Below are 18391 nucleotides of genomic sequence, written 5' to 3' on the forward strand. Positions count from 1 at the left end.
ATTTTTAAGGGTAAGCAGTTAGTTATAAATAATTAAATTAGGTAGTTAGATAACCTTAGTCGTTATGGATTTACACGGCCACTATTAAATTTCATTTTATTTTCAACAATATTTATGCATAATACCCTATTAAAATCACAATCTAATAAAATTTCACAGTTTAAAATATATGTAATTTATGACACTGATTCTTAGATTAGGATATTAGGAAACGATATTAGGATAATTACACTCAACAAAATATTTATGCGACTTTTTAATTTGAAGCCTTCCCAGACATTTTGGCTAATTTATATCGATTTCCTTCTCTTTAAGCATCTTTTCTAACAACCATAAATTTGTCTCAATATGCATACCAATGTTCTCGATATTTTCTGTGTGCTTTATCTCCTAACTTAACATCTCCACAATGTGTACCTATCAGGGTTTACTTGATGTGGTAAAAGTCAAATAGTCCAAAACCCCCGACATATGTGAAGCAAATTTTCGCTGTCTCAAAGTAACTACAAATTCAGACAGAGGTTTAAATAAGCCTCTTATTTAAAAAGAACTTAGAACATAAAGGCATGTTCTGATGCTAACGAAATCAGCTCGTGGTTATGTAATTAAACAATAACAGTCAAATTCACTAAAAATGTGGACTAGTGGTCAAATTTGAAAATTTTGGATTGCATGATAAAACAATACATTTTTAAAAATGGCTATTTTGGTTATGGTAAAGAACTTCAAAGCTTAGCAGAGATATTTTGGGAGAGGTTTTTTCAAGTTATAAGGTATTTCTCCCGCCTTCCTAGCGTGCCTTCGTGGTGTAGTGGTTCTGCACACTTGGCCGGTATTTCAGAGATCCGTGGTTTGTTTCCCGGCGAAGGCGTTACTAATTTTTCATCTCTCCGGCTTCCAAATTCAATTTAATTGTAACTTAAGCTGCTAGTAACTCTATCATATGAGGAAATAGAAATGGGGAAATTATAGTAAAGGCTGAAATTATTAACAACTAGGTAATTTACATAATAATAATTGTACATATCTTTGAAGAATTTTTTTCTTTCTTCCACACATTTCCTTTTGAATTTAAAATTTTGAGAGTTAATTAAAGATTTGTGTTATTCTAAAAAAAAAAAAAAAAAAAAAAAAAAAAAAAAAAAAAAAAAAAAAATTAAAATGTGTAGAAAAAGCTGCTAATTTTATTCCTTTAGTAATATGGATTCTAAATATTCCTTTAGTAATATGGATAATAATTCTTTCTTCAGCATGTTTCCTTTTCACTTTAGAATTCAGAAGAAATATGAAATATATATGGTAAGGGCCGGTTACAGAGCTGGTGTGGAAGAATTTTTAGAATTTAGTGACACACCGAGGAACAAAATCTAGAAATGGCAAAACTTTTAGAATTTAGAGCAAGTACTGGAAGCAGAATTTAGAAAGGTACTAGGCAGCAGAATTTAAGATCCTCAAAGATTGCATCAGGTGGGATAATGCCTAGTGCCAGCCCTGTGTATGATGCATTAAGACATATTAGATGAATTCTTTTAAATTATCAGTTTTCAATTTTTTTATAAATAAAAAAAAAATTCCTTTCTATAATGCCTGTCCATGTGATAAAATTAGAAGCATTTGTGATATTTTCCATGCTTACGTCTAGTGGAAAGTAGAGAAAATAACGAGAAGATAAACATGTGAAGATTCTAGTATCATAAGTGAAACATTCAAATATTATGTTTTCATTGTTCTTCCAGATGTTCTCCAAAAAGTAAGAAATTCATTGCAAACGTTCTGAAAAATACATCCATTACGCGTTTATACCATGGAGACATTTTTCATTTTGTCACATATTTCCTCTTATTTAGAAAGAACTTAGAACAAACATAAAGGCATGTTCTGATGTTAACAAAGTCAACTACATCTCACGGTAACATAATTAAACAAGCTATTAATTATCCATCAATTAGCTATAAAGTTGCACATATTTTGCAGAAATTTAACTTTCGAGTTGTTTATTCTCCCATCAATAAAATTCCAACTTCTATACTCAAGGACCCCATTCCGGATATGAATTCCTGGGGTATTTATAGGATTCCTTGCCAGTGTGGTTTAATTTACATTGGCCAAACTAAGAGAGCCTTAAAATTTCGCGTCAAGGAACATGAGGCATATGTTAGAAAAAAGGAAACACAGAAGTCTTCTGTTGCTCAACATTGTTGGTCCGAAAATCACACTTTCAATTTTTCTGCTGCCAAAATTATTCAAAAAACATCTTCCATTGGAGAACTGGATTTTCTAGAGGCATTTCACATTCATAAAAATCTTTCTGTTCTAGTTAACGATCCTAATTCCAATCCAAATTTGCCTTCGGCTTTTAGAGAAATTATGTTTTAGTTCTGGTTTCGCCAACAGATGGCGCCACTTGCTTATTCTTGTCCAGGCTTTCTTATCTTATCTAATCATTATTTCCTATCTTGTTCATTTGCGGTTTTGCAGCTGAAGATGATGGTTCGGTAAAACCATCGAAACTAGTCCTGTGAAAATTTTGTAGGTATAACGCTGATTTTTGTTGTTTGACTTCTGAATTAGTAAACAAGAACAGTTAAGTTTAAACTAAAAATGTGGACTAGTGGTCAAAGATTATACAATTTAATTTGAATTTAATATGGCTCAATAACTCTATCATATGAGGAAACAGAAATGGAATATTAGTAAAGGCTGAAATCATAAACAATTGGGTAATTTACATAATAATAACTGCACATACCTTTGAAGAATAATTTTCTTTATGTATTCAGTTTCTTTCTTCAGCATGTTTCCTTTTCACTTTAGAATTTTGGTATTTAATTAAAGATTTCTGTTATTCTAAAAAAAAAAAAAAAAAAAAAAAAAAAAAAAGGGAGCTGGTGTGGCAGAATTTTTAGAATTTAGACGGGCATTGGAAACAGAATTTAGAAAGACACTATGCAGTCGAATTCAGGATCTACAGAGGTTGCATCAGATGGGAAAATGCCTAGTGCCAGCTCATGATACATTAAGACTTATTAGATGGATCTTTTAAATTGTAAGTTTTCAATTTCTTTATTAATAAAAAAATCCTTTTCTGTAATGCCTGCCCAAGTGATAAGATTAGAAGCATTTTTGATATTTTCCATGCTTGTGTCTAGTGAAAAGTCGAGAAAATAAAGGAAGGATAAACATGTTAAGAAAAAGATTCTAGTATCAGGAGTAAAACATTCAAATATTATGTCTTCATTGTTCTTCCAGACGTTCTCTAAGAAATAAGAAATTCACCGCAAACTTTCTGTACAATACATCCATTATGCGTTTATACCATGGAGATATTTTTCACTTTGTCACTTATTTCTCGAATCTTCTAGAATCGTGGGTCTATAAATCTTGCCTTCAAGTTCTTCTAAATTTTCCAAGCTGCAATGTCTAAAATCCCAAAGAAAAATTATCCCTACCAATTCTGTAACAGCAAAAAGCCAGATATATTTTGGAAAAAAAAAAGGGGGGGGGGAGAAAAGTGTAAAATTAATTTTATGGAGAAAACTGATGCATATTTCTGAGACAATTACATGGGAAAAACTCTTACTATGAACAAATTAAGAAGACATTTTTAATTAATTACATAGCTAATTTTGCTTTTGCTAAGAGTTGTTTCATAAATTGTGCTTTATAGCATTATACCTTGCTTATATTTCAGATTCAAAATATTGTATAATAAATTGCCAAAATGAAACTTTATAATATGACAGCGAAAAATAAAAATTTTTTATTTTAATGTTATTTTTTAAATATAATTTCAATATATTACCATTATTTTAATGAAATTTATCAATGCTACGATGTTTTAAAAAAAATCGTCGAAAAAATCTCAGATCTCGGAATTAAAAATTTTCTATAGAAACTGATCTTAAAATTGCCAAAATGTTGATAAGTCGCCAAATTTAGAACCGTTTAATAAAAGAACTCACATCTGTAAAAGCGAAAAGTTGTTTAAGAGCTCTTTATTAGAAAAAATGAATTTCGAAATGCTTATGCTTCACTAAACTTGAGTATCCCATTGTTTATATTAAAAATAAAAAAATTATAACCCATGAACCCATTCAAAAAGATAACCATATATATGTCAGTGAATCGCCAAAAATATTCCTCCAAAATGCTAATTTACACTCAAAATGGCAGTTATAAAAACAGACAGAAATCTCAGATGATTAAAATTAAGGACCTTCTGCTGATTTTGGCCAAAATTAAGGACTTTTAAGGACCAAAAATCGATTCCAAAAAATCTAAGGACCGTACGAACCCTGTTTCAGGTAAGTGAAAGTATTTTTATCTTTTAGTGTTTTGTAACGATTTTACGTGTTTGAAACGATTTTTAGTTTTTAAAATTATGTTTTTGTAAGGATTGGATTTTCATATTTTAAAATTTTTTGGAAGTGAAAGTATTAATTTTCAGGGTTTTATGTTCTTTAAACTTACTATGTTTTTGAAACAATTTAAGTTTTTAAAGTTATTAGGTTTTCTTGAAAGGATTTCCAGTTTAAAAAATTTCCCACTTATTTGTTTGGCGCTTTTTACATAACTCAGAAGAATTGGATTTTTGTCAATTTTCTTTTACCTTTTTAAGTGAAAATAGGTCGATGTGTACATGGATAAAGTCTAGAGAGTGCGCAATGCTATTTTTGTGCAATTCTGGGATGTTTTTTTAAGTGAAAATAGGTCAATGTGTACATGGATCGAGTTTGTGCAATTCTTAAAAACGCGTCAAGCAGTGGGTTATTCTGCACTTTCCCCAATTTTTTTATAGGTGAATGTATTTTAATTCTTCAGTGTTTTGTGACGGTTTTAAGTTTCTGAAGCTTACTATGTTTTCTTAACCGTGTTTGTTTTTTAAAACTATTAAGCTGTTTTTAAACGATTTTCAGTTTACAAAATTTTGCTTCAACTTTTATTTTGTATTTATTTTAATTCCCCATTGTAAACGTCGCTCCTTGCGTAGTGTCTTCTGGAAGGGTTGTAAATCATGTTTAAGTAAAACCACGAGACAAGACGCGAGAGCGCGCCAAGTTGGCGATCTTGAAAAACGCGCCAAGCAGTGGGCGATTCTGCACTTTCCCTCATTATTTAGCTCGTTAAATATGTATTTTTTAAATTTGAATTTGATTACATTTTAAAACGTTAAAGATGAATTGTAAACCAATATTATACAAAAATGTATTGTATCAGATTGAATGTAAAAATAGCCTCGCATATGAAATGGCTTTGCGTTTTTTAATGTGCTTTTAAAAGGAGAAATGTGTTTGCTCGTCAGATGATCTCACATATAACTGCTTGATTTGCTGAAGGTGTTCTACGAGAAAATCATCATATGGCATTTTGGGAAGCAATATATGTTTTTTAAGTTTTCATATATTTTCTTGTAAAGTTAATGGAAATAAGCAAGAGATAAATTACTCTCTTGTATATTGCTAATATCAAGCTGCACATTCAAGATATTTTTTTTTTTTTTTTTTTCAAAAAGGCATGTTAAAGGAGACATCATCTTAACGTTTGAGACACTATAGTAGTTATAAATTGCTGAATCACTTACTCTCCTTTAAAATAATAAAGATCGCCATAGCTGGTTCATAATTAACAACAGAGCTTAAGATTTATATGTTTTATTTCAATATATAAATGTCTATTTTACGAACTTCAATACGTGAGGATTGTAATGTTCTTAGTTGCAATCTTAATTTAAATCTTGTAATGAATAAAATGAATATAGAATCTACTACAAGAGGCAAATCAATAAACAACTCATTGAGAAAAGTTTGCACATATTTTACAACTATATTAAATGTATATTTCTTATGAAATAATTCCCACTATACAATTTCAAATATTATTACGATATTTTATATATATATATGTGTATTTCTTTCATACAAAGCCCATAACTTGCTCTAGAAAAGCTGAAAACATGTGAGGTTCTGAGATATAAGGAACAAAATATTTATCAGCAAAATAGTCTTGTAAAGTATTATATAATGTGGCACAGGTACAGCATTTCAGATAACCCTCCTTAGCAAGCTGATTAGCAAGTTCTCCTTGATGATTATCCATAAGTGCTTCGTTTAAAACAGATATCAATGGTTTTCTATTGATCAAAGATTCTAAAATTGTACCAGCTCCACCATGTCCTATAACCAATGATGCATTCTTTATGTAGTCTGTGACATCATCTTTGAATCTAAACCACTCAATTTCTATGATTGTGCTACTTTCTGGTATCACACTACCTCTGCCTATTTGAAAAATTATCTTTTCAAATCCTTTAGATGCAAGTAAATTGAGGATATCAAAAGATGAAACACTTCTAATTAAATTATCAAAAGAAGTTGAGCCAACAGTAACAAATGCAGACATGCTTCCGGTACGTTTACGTCTGCTATAGTATTTTAGGTAAATAGATATCCTCAGAAGAGATTAACCTGAAATAAGAATTAAAATAATTAAAAATAAATTATGGAAGTAAAAAAGAAAATACACGTTTTACGAACAATACATTTCAGTAATTAATAAGATAATTTTAGGACCTATTCAGGCATGCAATTTACACAAATAGTTAATCTAAAAATAACATCTTAAACATGATTTATAGAGTTAGAAACGCTCAGTATGACTATGTAGTTCAACCTTCCCTTATTTATACATTTTCCATAGCTTTTTCGTTTTGTGTAAGTTTCTTGTTTCCCTTTCTATTTTGCATTACAAATATTTTGTGAAAACTAAATAACTGTTTATTTACACTGCCAAGTTTAGTTAAGTTCTTAATATTGTTTGCATTTACTCAGAAAAAGCAATATGAGCACTTTCTTATCCAGTTGAATGTGAAAAGCATTCAAATGGATTCCAGGTGGATTCAGCTGAAAACTGAAGTTTCTTCCAACCTAACATTTTTGAAATTTGAATACAGTATACCACCCTTACCCATTCGCGGCCGCGCATACTCGCGGATTTTCCTCTTAAAGTTTTCCCCCCCCCCCCATAATTTTGGCTATTTTCTGAATTTCTTAGGCCATTTTTAGCAGAAAAATGCTCACATTCTCTCTAACTGGTGAGTAACTTTAAAATAACAGTGTCAGTTACAAGCTTTCGTTTCTCCTTCCTGCTGATTGGCTGCAGACGACGTAACGTCCACAAGCACCTTCATTCGCGAGAGGCAAAACAGTTTTCTCTCTCAGTCGCTCGAGGGTTTTTAAAGTGATTGAATTTAAGTTTTTGGTTTGTTATATCTAACTGGAAAGCCCGGCGGTCAGACGAAATGACCGCTGTTCTAGATATTATAAATTGTAATTAAAATGATTTGTGCAAAGGTGTCTCCTAATTCAAACTAAATTACCCCCTGACACGCTCAATTTGCGCTCAGCCTTAAATTAATTCAAAAACAGATGACTGCTAATGCAAACAAATGTTCACCTTTCCCCTGACACGCTCAATTTGCGTACAGTTGTAAACCATTTCAAAAACAGATGATTGCTAATGCAAACAAATGTTCACGTTCCCCCTGACACGCTCAATTTGCGTTCAGCTGAAAATTCAGTTTAAAATACAATGTCGGAATAAAATCGGGCAAAATTTTAAACTCTTTACGCGAAAGGATATTTAGCATAGGAGTTTGAGTAAACTACCTGATGAGATGTACTACGCACAACTCGTTAGTTTGTTTCGTCTCCTTTAATTTATCAACGTTTGCAAGTTTCTAGGTAATTCATATATAAATATAGTTAAGTGCATAACAAGCAACAATTTTATGAATTAAAAATATTTATATGTTTTTAAATACCATGATAATTTAATTAAAACAATGATAACTGCATGTACGGTATCAGTGTATATGGACTATTTGAATGTAGTGGCATCTTCACCCCATTGGCTAGTACAGTTACGCAAGCAACCAATAAACTATCGGCGACAAACAGACACTTAAGCCGCATATAATAAAGATTATACTGTACCCTTGTATTATTTACGCCCTATAAGTGATTATTTGAATTGTGAATTCAAATGTTTGGTGTGTTACATAATTACTACTGTACTCCTATATTATTTACACCCCATAATGTCACCAAAACACCCTGCATCATCTCCAGCTTCGGGCAAGGAACCTAAGCATCAGAAATAGGTTATGACTCTATATGAGAAGGTAGAACTGCTTGATATGATAAAGGAAGGGAAAAGTTATGCTGTGGTAGGGCGCTATTAAGAAGTGAATGAAAGAACCGTGCGTTACAAAAAGAAAAATGAGAAAGCAATCAGATCTAGCGTAGCATCGAGTTTCTGCGGAAGTGCTAAGATTGTGAATGTTATACGAAACAAGGTAATTGTCAGGATGGAATCTGCCCTAGCATTCTGGGTAGAAGACTCGGAAGAAAAATATGTCTTTGAACACAAAGATGATTTGTAAGAAGGCACTGAATTTACATTCTAAATTCAATGGAAGCAATGAAGGAGAACCACAACCAGGTCCATCATCAGCATCAGATGCAGAAGAATTTCAATCCAGCAAGGGTTAGTTTAATCAGTTAGTGAAACGTTACCAACTACGAATTGGAAAATCACACGGAGAAGCTGCATCTGCTGATATAGAAGCTGCAGATTAACATCCCGAGACCTTTAAGCAACCCAATAAAGAGAAGGGATTCAATCCAGAGCAGAATTCAACACGGATTAAGCAAAGTTTTCTTGGAAGAAGATGCCTTTAGAACATTTCTCATGAAGGATGAAATGAAAGCCCCAGGATTCTGTGGCAGTCTTATGTTCGACTGCGTGCGCCGCCAGATGACGTCACATTGTTTTCGTAATAACTGCCAGCGCGACCAGCGAACTTGCTTCACATTGCCCTTAGCTCGAGTGCAAAAGATGTTTAAATATTTCCGTGTAAGTTTTTCTGGGTACTTTTCCGTTTCGCCGGCGCAAATGTCGCCAAGATGACTGTATTGGCGACAACATACAGTATACACATAAAAAATGTTAGTTCTAAGATTTTTTTTTTGGGGGGGGGGGAAGGCATAAACATTTTAATATCGTTTAAAATTTTGTAAAAAGCCAAAAAACAAAGACCATAAATTTGTAAAAAGACATTAAGAATTTACTATGCTTTCATGGTTCAACTTTCTGATTCACCAGTTCATATTCCGTGACCCTACGTAATCTCATCTCGCGAAAACTACGCTACAAAAATCTAATTCTCTTAGTAATCATCTCCATTAATTTGAAGTTAAATCTTAATTTGGAATGCAAGAGTTATTTCAATTCGTGCGAATAGCTTACTCAAAAATTATGTAAAACCGTAGTGCTTTACTTCGCTAATGTATTCTCATTAGAATTGATGAATTTAACTCTTGGCTTTGCCTTTTCTATATTTTCGCCTTCGGGTGAGCAGTGTGATTGCATCCTAATTGACTTAATTACTACGAATGGCCTTAGAGCATAAAATTGAACTAGCTGATATAAATCCTGGCATTCATATAATTGAATGCCAGGATTGAAAGAAACAATCAATCTGATAAGAAATGGCTGCGATTTGTTTTGAAAATGATGCGTAAAAGGTTACCAGCGAGGATATTCCGTTTGGCATCAGTTGTACCATTATTGCGACTTTATCGCCTGCGCCGGCAAAACGGAAAAGTACCTTTTTCTGTTTTAATGAATAGTTGTGCTAATGAATGTTAATAAAGTTGTGTTTTAGCGAAGTGGAGTCATGTCTTCTCACACCCATAAAATGGCGACCCGTCTACACACATGAAGCTTCAGAAGCTTGGTTCCAGGACTTTCGTTTTCTTCCTTGCAGCCACTGCCACGGAGGAAACAGCAGTCGTGAAGATACCAACTTACATCCTATAGATCCGGCATTGCGGTTTGCTATGCGTGAATCGACATTTGCATTAGCCCCACCCAAGCCTGTTACGGATCCCAAGACGAAATTTAACTATTGCGTCGCTTACTTGCCGCCGGAGATTGCTTCGTTGGTTCGAAATATCATACTTCGGGAACGCGCAGATTCTTCTTACGAAGACCTGAAAGCTGCCAAGGAAATCAGGAAATTACTCACAGGGGAGCAGCTGGGAGACATAAACCATCTGCATTGTTTCGCGTCATGAAAAGGCATGCTCAAAAACACGATATAGCTGACTCATTGTTACTAGAGTTATTCGTTCAGTAAATGCTGCCAAATGTACAATCTATCCTAGCGTCGGTGGAGCCGCTAGATTCTTCGAAAGCTGCCAGCATTGCAGACAGACTATTGGAGGTTACACCCATGCAGGTAAGCGCAGTTTCTTCACCTGTATCTGTCAGGAGCTTCAGTACACTGTTGGGTTGTGAGTTGTGTGTATTGTTGGGCGGTAGTGGATGGCGTACCCGGCTAGTCTATTGATTGGTGAAAAGAAGGACTTGCTGGATTTAGAGGACTTTGCTGGATGTCTCTTTTTTTTTCTTATGAGCTGAATATGGATCTATTGCGAATTAGAGCACTATTGTGATATTGGAATTCTTAAGCGTGTATTAGAGACTGAAGGGGAGTACTTCTAAAGACTTTGTCCTTCTCCACTCACATGGAAAAGTGTTGTTGCTGCCCATAACGGGTACCTTTTTATCTGTATACTTATTTGATGCATATATGCACTTACTTTGGCATAATATTTTATAACTCGAATGAGAATTTGTGCTTATGCACTACTGTGGAATATATTGACTATGTACACAGTGATTAATTATCATATTACAATTATTTGGCAAAACTCTTCTGTAATCTGAATGAGAATTTGTTTATTTCCTAACTTGATTTAAGATACACAACTATAGCGTATATAGCCATTGTTCTGTGTTCTGAATTTTATGATTTTCTGCTTTGTATTTGGATTTTCTTTGTTTCATTTCTTCTTTTGATGTTTATGTATTTTCTTGTATGTATGTTTTCTCTTTTGTGTTTTGTGTGTGTGTGTGTTTTATGTAATGTAATTAGTTTTTAAGTTTATTTAGGTTTATAAGTCATAAGTCCGTGTTAAAAACTACCTTGTAGGTGCACGGCACAATTTTTCTGTAAAGACTTTTTAAATTGCACTGAGGCAGGTGAAGGTGTTAGGCCCTGTGGGCATCATTTTTTTAAAACATTTTTGAGTGCTTAGAGGTTCTCCTGATTATTGTAATTTTTTAACTTCGTTTGACTTTGAATCTTATTTTATTCTTGTGACTTGTATTTATGTATTGATTTTATTATCGGATTGGAACCCGATTGCCGAGAAAATTTGTAGTCAAAAATTGCAGGATCTGAAAAAAGTGATTGTCGTGAAGAAGATGTATTTGATAAAACTTTGAAAGATACAAATAGTATCAATGAGGTTGTAAAGGAACTTTACAAAATTGTAGACAAAATTAAATCTCAAAAAAAGATCGGAGCTGTGTTACCAGACAAAATTATTTATGGTCTTGATAAAATCCTGGAGCTTGCCACAGCTCAAAGATTGCAAATTCTTGAGCTGGAGCTCAAAAATAACACGAGTCTGGAAATCAAAGATATTAAAGATGATATACGAGATCTTCGAGGTATACTGACCGATGGTTTTGAGAAACTTACTTGCTATAATGAACAAGAAACTTCTGATGCTAAAGGTTCTAATGAACTTATTCTCAAACCTCTCACACTTGATATTGATGTTTATGATGAGATTACTGGAGAAATTAACCCCACTGAATTGGGCATACATATTCAAAAGTCTAAAAGACTTGAGAACGGGGAATTCAGGCTTAAATTAGCCAATACAAAAGAGTTCACAAAGCTTGAGGACGCAATCCAGGAAAGAAATCTTGGCAGTAAAATTTATATGAGAAAGAAGCGTTTTATAAAACCTAAAATAATTGTCTATGATGTTGAAAAGGATCTAAACAATGAGACTCTTATTGCGGCTCTTTGTAAGGAATGCGTATGCGACAGAAAATGTGCTAGACATCTTTTTGATATCTCTACTAAAAGAGAATCTCAGAGAGATTTTGCATTTGATTCAAAGTGTCAAGGGGAAATTCTGCGAAAAAGAAGAATTTCAATTGGTTGGAAGTCGTACAGTGCAAAATTTTTCTTAAGAGCTCGGCAATGCACCAATTGCTGGTCATATGGTCACACAAAGAAACATTGCAACTCTGAGTTATGCTGCCCCCAATGTTCTGGTAACCATCTTAAAACAGAATGCACTGAAAAGACACTTAGGTGCGTTAACTGCGAGTACTCGAATAGAAAATATAATACCAACTATGATGTGATGCATCGTGCAACGGACAAAATATGTCCTTGTTTCTCTAGTGAAAAAGATTTCATTCATGATCATTTGGAAGTCGATATAGATATATAGATGACATTTTCGGTCTCGGGTTCCAACAATTTGTATATATGCTTTTAAATACTTTTTACTATTTTTATTGTATTTTATTCAATTTTATATATTTATATATGAAGATTGTAAGCTTAAACGCCAATCATTGTTCGCTTGCCGCAGCCCAGCTCCCAGTCTTAAAGAATGTTTTAGAGTTTACCCCTGACATTTTATGCCTACAGGTACCATATCTAATAAATGAGAACCTACCGTCTTTATCTGAAAATAAGACATCCTCCGAAAATAAGCCCTATTGTGATTTTCGGAACTTTTTGTAAAATAAGACATCCTCCGAAAATAAGCCCTATCGTGATTTTCGGAACCTTTTTGTAAAATAAGACATCCCCCGAAAATAAGCCCTAGTTAAAATAATGTGACAAAAAGAATTCGTTAAAAAATGCTGTTGATTTATTAAGTAATAATATGTTTAGCTTTTCTAATACTCGTATTTCAGAGAAATGTTTGAAACAAAATATTCCGAGAAATTAATTGTTTATTACCTCTACAGTTCGTTTCAAATTAATTCTTGGAATTTATCTTAACCAGTTCACCGTTTGCCCCGACAGAAATACGTTCACAGGAAAGGCATCGTCATCCGTTAGGGTCTCGTCGGGGTGAAATTTGGGCTGAACCATGGAGGTAGGATAGGAAGGAGGGGCCAGTCGGCACTAGAAGTAAAGCACTACTTTGAAGCTTGGGTCACCAGATGGGGTGTTCTTTGTTTACATTCAGAAGCTCGCTTGACACGGTTCTGATATTATTTCGACACACGACAGTGCCATACAAATCGAAAAAGGGACACTTTCGCATGAAAGAAACATTCATAGTGTGATGGATAATAGCAATTTGTATAGTTTAGTGACATTTACGCAAAAATCATATCTTGATTATTTTTCAATAACTAACAACAGCGCGATTTTGATTATGAATTTGTTTTATAAAATTCTAAGCTGTTGAACTACAAAAATATAAATTTTAAGAAAAATGTTATGCTTAAAGAATGAAAAATAACTTACGGTACATTTAAAATTGTATACGTCTTTCGATACCCTTGATAGAGTATTCGCTACTTTTATTTTATTTTCCAAACGCCAAAATGTTTTAAATAAAATAAACTTTTTTCACATCCATATATTATTGTTGCATATTATTGCAAAAAGCATGTATCTGCCTTTGACAAAATACATAAATATTCACTAAATTATTTATAAATGTATTTGAAATGAAGAATTTATTCACTTATAAACAACTGTGAAAGTATTGTGAAGAAATTTAATTATTAAATGTATCTAATTTATAATGATTATAAATGTTATCTAAATATATAATAACCTTAATATTGAATTGTAAACATAAATTGAAATCCTGTTGACAAATACGTTATAAAACTATTTAAGCAAGAATTGTTCGTATTGGAAAGCAATCTGTTAAAAGGTATTTTAAAGCAAATGCTATGAGATGCACACTTAAGAAAGTAATAAAGAGTTTTGGAATATGTATTGTTGAAATGAAGGGTAAAAAAAAATCTGATAAGTATAATTAAAAGAATTATTCCCCTTATATTTTAAAATAACTCAGTTACAAGTTTTAAATAATACTTTTAAAAAAAAAAAAAAAAACATATTCCCTTTCAGAAATGTTCAGAAAAAGTCAAGTACTATTTAAAGTATATCGCTAATTCCTAATAATTCTCTAATTTAAAATGAACTGAATAGAGCATTAATTATAAATTGACTTACATTTTTCGATTTAAAAGATGCCTCAAAAGCCAAAAAATCATGTCATATTTAAGAAAGCATTTTAGGAAGAAGCTCTATAAATAGAAAAGAAATAATGCATAATTTTAATATTAATAATACAATAAACTTTGATCTTAATTTTTGTGCCTTAACCGAATAAAATCGAATTACCTTAATTTTTTTTTCTAATGTAATTAACGAAAACTTGTGAAAATATTTCATTCAAATTAAACCATTCTAAGAAAACTGTCCTGTGAAAAGTATAGCATTTAATTCCGTTCAGAATAAATGTTGTTTAAAAATATGTTGTTTTCATATACTTAGAACTCTGAAGTGTTGTAGAAAAAGAAAATATATACATTTATATGTATATTTACGACGTAATTGCAAAATATTTACATCCGAACCCGTCAAATCCCATTGAACTCAATGGTAAATAACCCAATGTTTTGGTCACCACGTAGGGATTGCCGGTGCTTCAGAGCAGGGTACGGGAGAAACTTGTTTAGGGCAACTCCATCTTACTTCCTACCTCCATGGGCTGAACCGTAACCCCCAAGACACATACGTCGCAGCGACCTTTTTCCAAACCCCACAGAATGAGTCGAAAATCAAAAGGGCTGATTGATGGGTAAAAATAAATAATATTCCGACAGGAATGACTGATTACCTCCAGACACTTGACACTGCAATAAACAAGCCATTAAAGGATCATTTGCGGATGGAAATCAATGAATATATTGAAAATAGAATGGTGAGAAATCATCGAGGTAATTTCGTAAAAACAGGCTTACAAGAAGTTGTGAATTGGGTTAAAAAATTCATGGGACAAAATAACTGATAGTGATGTTTCCAATGCACTAAGAACAGGCTACTTAGACAAGTATTCATTTAACGATAGATTCGGACCAATGATTCAACAGGAAATGGATTTGGAAGAAAATCAGAACATAATTCATAATTTTATTTATGTCGATGACGATGTTCTATTTATTACGATGACGATTATTTATAACGATGTTCCAGAAGAAGATGACATGACTGTAATTGAATAAATTTAAATTTCTGTATTCTGCGTAAAATAAATATTAAATAAAAGTATATAAACATGCTTTTATTTTGCCCTCCCCCGAAAATAAGCCCTAGCGCGTATTTTGGACCAAAAAAGAAAGTAAGACAGTGTCGCATTTTCGGAAAAAGATGGTAGCTTTTTGTCAAAGCACATGGCGAGTCGCACTACAACCTGGTGGGCGTACGGCCATTGTTGTCGTTAACAGGGACATTGACTGAATTTTTGATTTTCAATCAGATGAGATCACTTGTATCTCGATTTATGGAGCATATAGGATTGGTATCATCTCTTGCTATTTTTCTCCCGCCGTGGACGTTTCAGTCTGTTTATCTCGCTTGGAAGATCTTTGTCCAAAGTATGATAGACTAGTTATTTTCGGAGACTTCAACGCAAGACATGCTATGTGGGGTGCTCCGAACATTGACCTCAGGGGGACATTGGTCTTTGACTTCGTTATTGCTAATGGCCTTGATTTGTTAAATGCTGACAATTCCCCATCAACTTTTTATTCGTCAGTGGGTATTGGCTGAACGGATTTAGTACTGGCTACACCAAATATGAATTGCCGTCCCGATGATTTGAAGATATCAGAGGAGGAATCTATGAGTGATCATAGATATTTGATCCTGGAACTTGATAGAGACATTCTAAATTCGGACCATTTTGGCATCACTAGAAATATTGTAAGAATTGAAAAATTCTGTCGTGGCTATAAGTCCGAGTTGTTGAAGTCACATGAAAGGCTAAAGAATATTGAACTAGCAGATGAATTGGATATGTTTATTGATGAATTTGTTGGGAGATTGCGTACTCAAATGACTAAGAAATTGCGGGCAAGACATAAAGGTAAAGTTACTTTTGACTGGTGAAACGACGATCTGACGAAGTTGAGAAGGCGCATACGAGCCTTAAGGAAAAGATCCCAGGTTTCTGGCATTTCTGAGGATGAGAGAATCCGGAGGAAAACTGACTATAAAAAAGAAATGGCTTTTTATAAACGGATTTTGAGAAAGACTAAATTTGAAGCCACGAACAGAGTTTTTATAAACAATAAATTTTACTATGATGGTTTTATGAGAGTGGCCATCGGTAAGGCCAGGAACAGGAATATGATTGTGGCTTGTGAAATAACGAATGATAAAAGGGAACTAAATAGGAAAATCTTGCCTGATACTCTAGATCTGGGCACTTGCGAATCTTTTGATGATATTAGAGCTAAATTGAAAAGAGATGGTGTTCCTGACCCAGAGATTAAAAAAGAAGAGATTCAATGGGCAGTGCAGGATTTGCGCGGTAGCATCGCTCCAGGACCGGATGGTATATTTTTATTAAAGTATTTTATAGTTTTTATCCTGAGTTTTTACATCTTCTTTTTAACAAATGTTTTAAATTTCGTGTTTTTCCCGGTGCCTGGAAGGTTGGACGGCTCATACTAATACCAAAGCCAAATGGTAAAAAACGCCCCATTGTCTTGTTGAATTTTCTAGCCAAGATACTTGACAAAATTTTAGCCAACAGAATATTGTACTGGGTTTTAAAAAATAATAATTTAAGTAGAAATCAACACGGCTTTCTTCCTTGTCACAGTACTGACACGGTTCTATACGATGTCACCAGCTAGTATATTATGAATAACAAATCTGATAGGCATGTCGTCGCACTTTCCTTGGATATCTCGTCGGCATTTGACTCGATCAGCTGGTCCTCCCTATTGGGTATTTTAATTGATTTGCAAATTCCATATAATGTCATCGAGTGTTATATGTCTTATTTTGAAGACAGAAAGGTTTTATTTAATGGCATAAGTCCTGATGGAAAAGATGATGCCTTTACAGGAATATATAAAGGGTGCCCGCAAGGTTCCTTCCTGCAGTGCACCCCTGTTCTGGAACCTTGTTATTAATAAGTTATTAAGGATCGACTTTCCAGAAAATGTTAAAGTTATCGCATACGCTGATGATATTTTTGTACTATTAAAAGAGGAATCCTTGGAAAAACTCGAGAGATTATTTCAACAAATTGCTCCGGACTTGAAAGATGGAGAATCGACGAGGGACTCCAATTTTGCCTGGAAAGAACCAATGCTTTATTTTTCTGCAAAGGGGAAAAGAAATGTAGAACCACCAGCTTAGATTTAACGGTACCAGGATCAAATTTGTGGATACCATGAGATATTTAGGCGTTATTTTAGATTCTAGACTTGCATTTGTGGAACATTTTAAAACCATACAAAAGAAATCTAATGAGATATTGATTCATTACAAACGTACTTTCTCTGCCCAGACCTTGAATATTAAATGCAATACGATTCGAGAAATCTACAAAAATGTTATTATCCCAAATTGTTAAAAATCTCCAAAAATGTTATTATTACTATGTATGGCATAGGATCCTGGGGTTCCAGGGCAGGGGAACTCTGTCGACTACGAATAAAACTAGACACTATTCAAAGGAGCTGGTGCCTGGCTATGACGCGTTAGCTTCAGGACGGCTTCCACGGAAGTCTTATGCGTCCTGGCTGGCACTCCACCTCTCTCGATTCTTTACAAAGCTTATTTTGACAAATTTTTATTTAGGGATGACAGGCTGGATTTTAAACTGTATGGTGATACTCTGATTACTAAACACGCATTTGAAAGTTTTGATAGACTGCTGGTCCACCCTGCAAGCAATACTGTTTGTCATTTTGATAAAGAACTGCCAATCACGGGCATGTTCGATATTTACACAGACGGTTCGGGCATCAATGGACAGATTGGGGCAGCATTTGTTGTTTACTACTACGGCACAGAGATACACCACGAACAATATAAGATGAATACGTACAATTCGGTATTTCAGGCCGAATGCTGTGCTTTTGAAAGAGCCTTATCGTATGTGCATTCTAAAATTCCAAAGCTGTCTATCGTTACTATTTACAGTGATTGTCTTTCTGTACTACAATTCTTATGCCGCCCTGTGTCAACTAATTTTACAATTTTTAATATTAAAAATTTATTTTGTGATATTTTTAACTCTATTGTACTAAGACTGCATTGGGTTAAGGCTCACGCTGGTTTCATGGGCAATGAGAGAGCGGACGTGCTAGCAAGGGATGCTGCCAAGTCTGAGTGTGTTGATTACATCGAGATCCCAGGATCTAGAAAGAAAGCAAGTAGAATTATCTTAGAAGACTGCTT

General features: G+C 33.6%; 1 protein-coding gene across 17 annotated transcripts in view; it reads right to left on the reverse strand.

Moving 5' to 3' along the window:
* Positions 1-5798: 5798 nt before the first annotated feature.
* Alg13 (Alg13 UDP-N-acetylglucosaminyltransferase subunit) overlaps positions 5799-18391 on the reverse strand; it is a 36301-nt gene continuing 23708 nt past the window's right edge. For 12 of the 17 annotated variants that reach the window (XM_035364897.2, XM_035364883.2, XM_085824834.1 and 9 more), the window contains one exon: positions 5799-6464. In XM_035364897.2, coding sequence (XP_035220788.1) covers positions 5914-6399 — 486 coding nt within the window. In that variant the 5' untranslated portion in view covers positions 6400-6464 and the 3' untranslated portion in view covers positions 5799-5913. Of the gene's footprint in view, positions 6465-14140; positions 14215-18263; positions 18352-18391 lie in introns of all 17 variants that reach the window. The other 5 variants (XM_085824832.1, XM_085824829.1, XM_085824826.1 and 2 more) reach the window with 2 other exon arrangements.

The sequence above is a fragment of the Stegodyphus dumicola genome, chromosome 10 (assembly GCF_044657685.1).
Source record: "Stegodyphus dumicola isolate Sdum_Otavi_A_Nest chromosome 10, ASM4465768v1".
Classification (NCBI taxonomy): Eukaryota; Metazoa; Arthropoda; class Arachnida; order Araneae; family Eresidae; genus Stegodyphus; species Stegodyphus dumicola.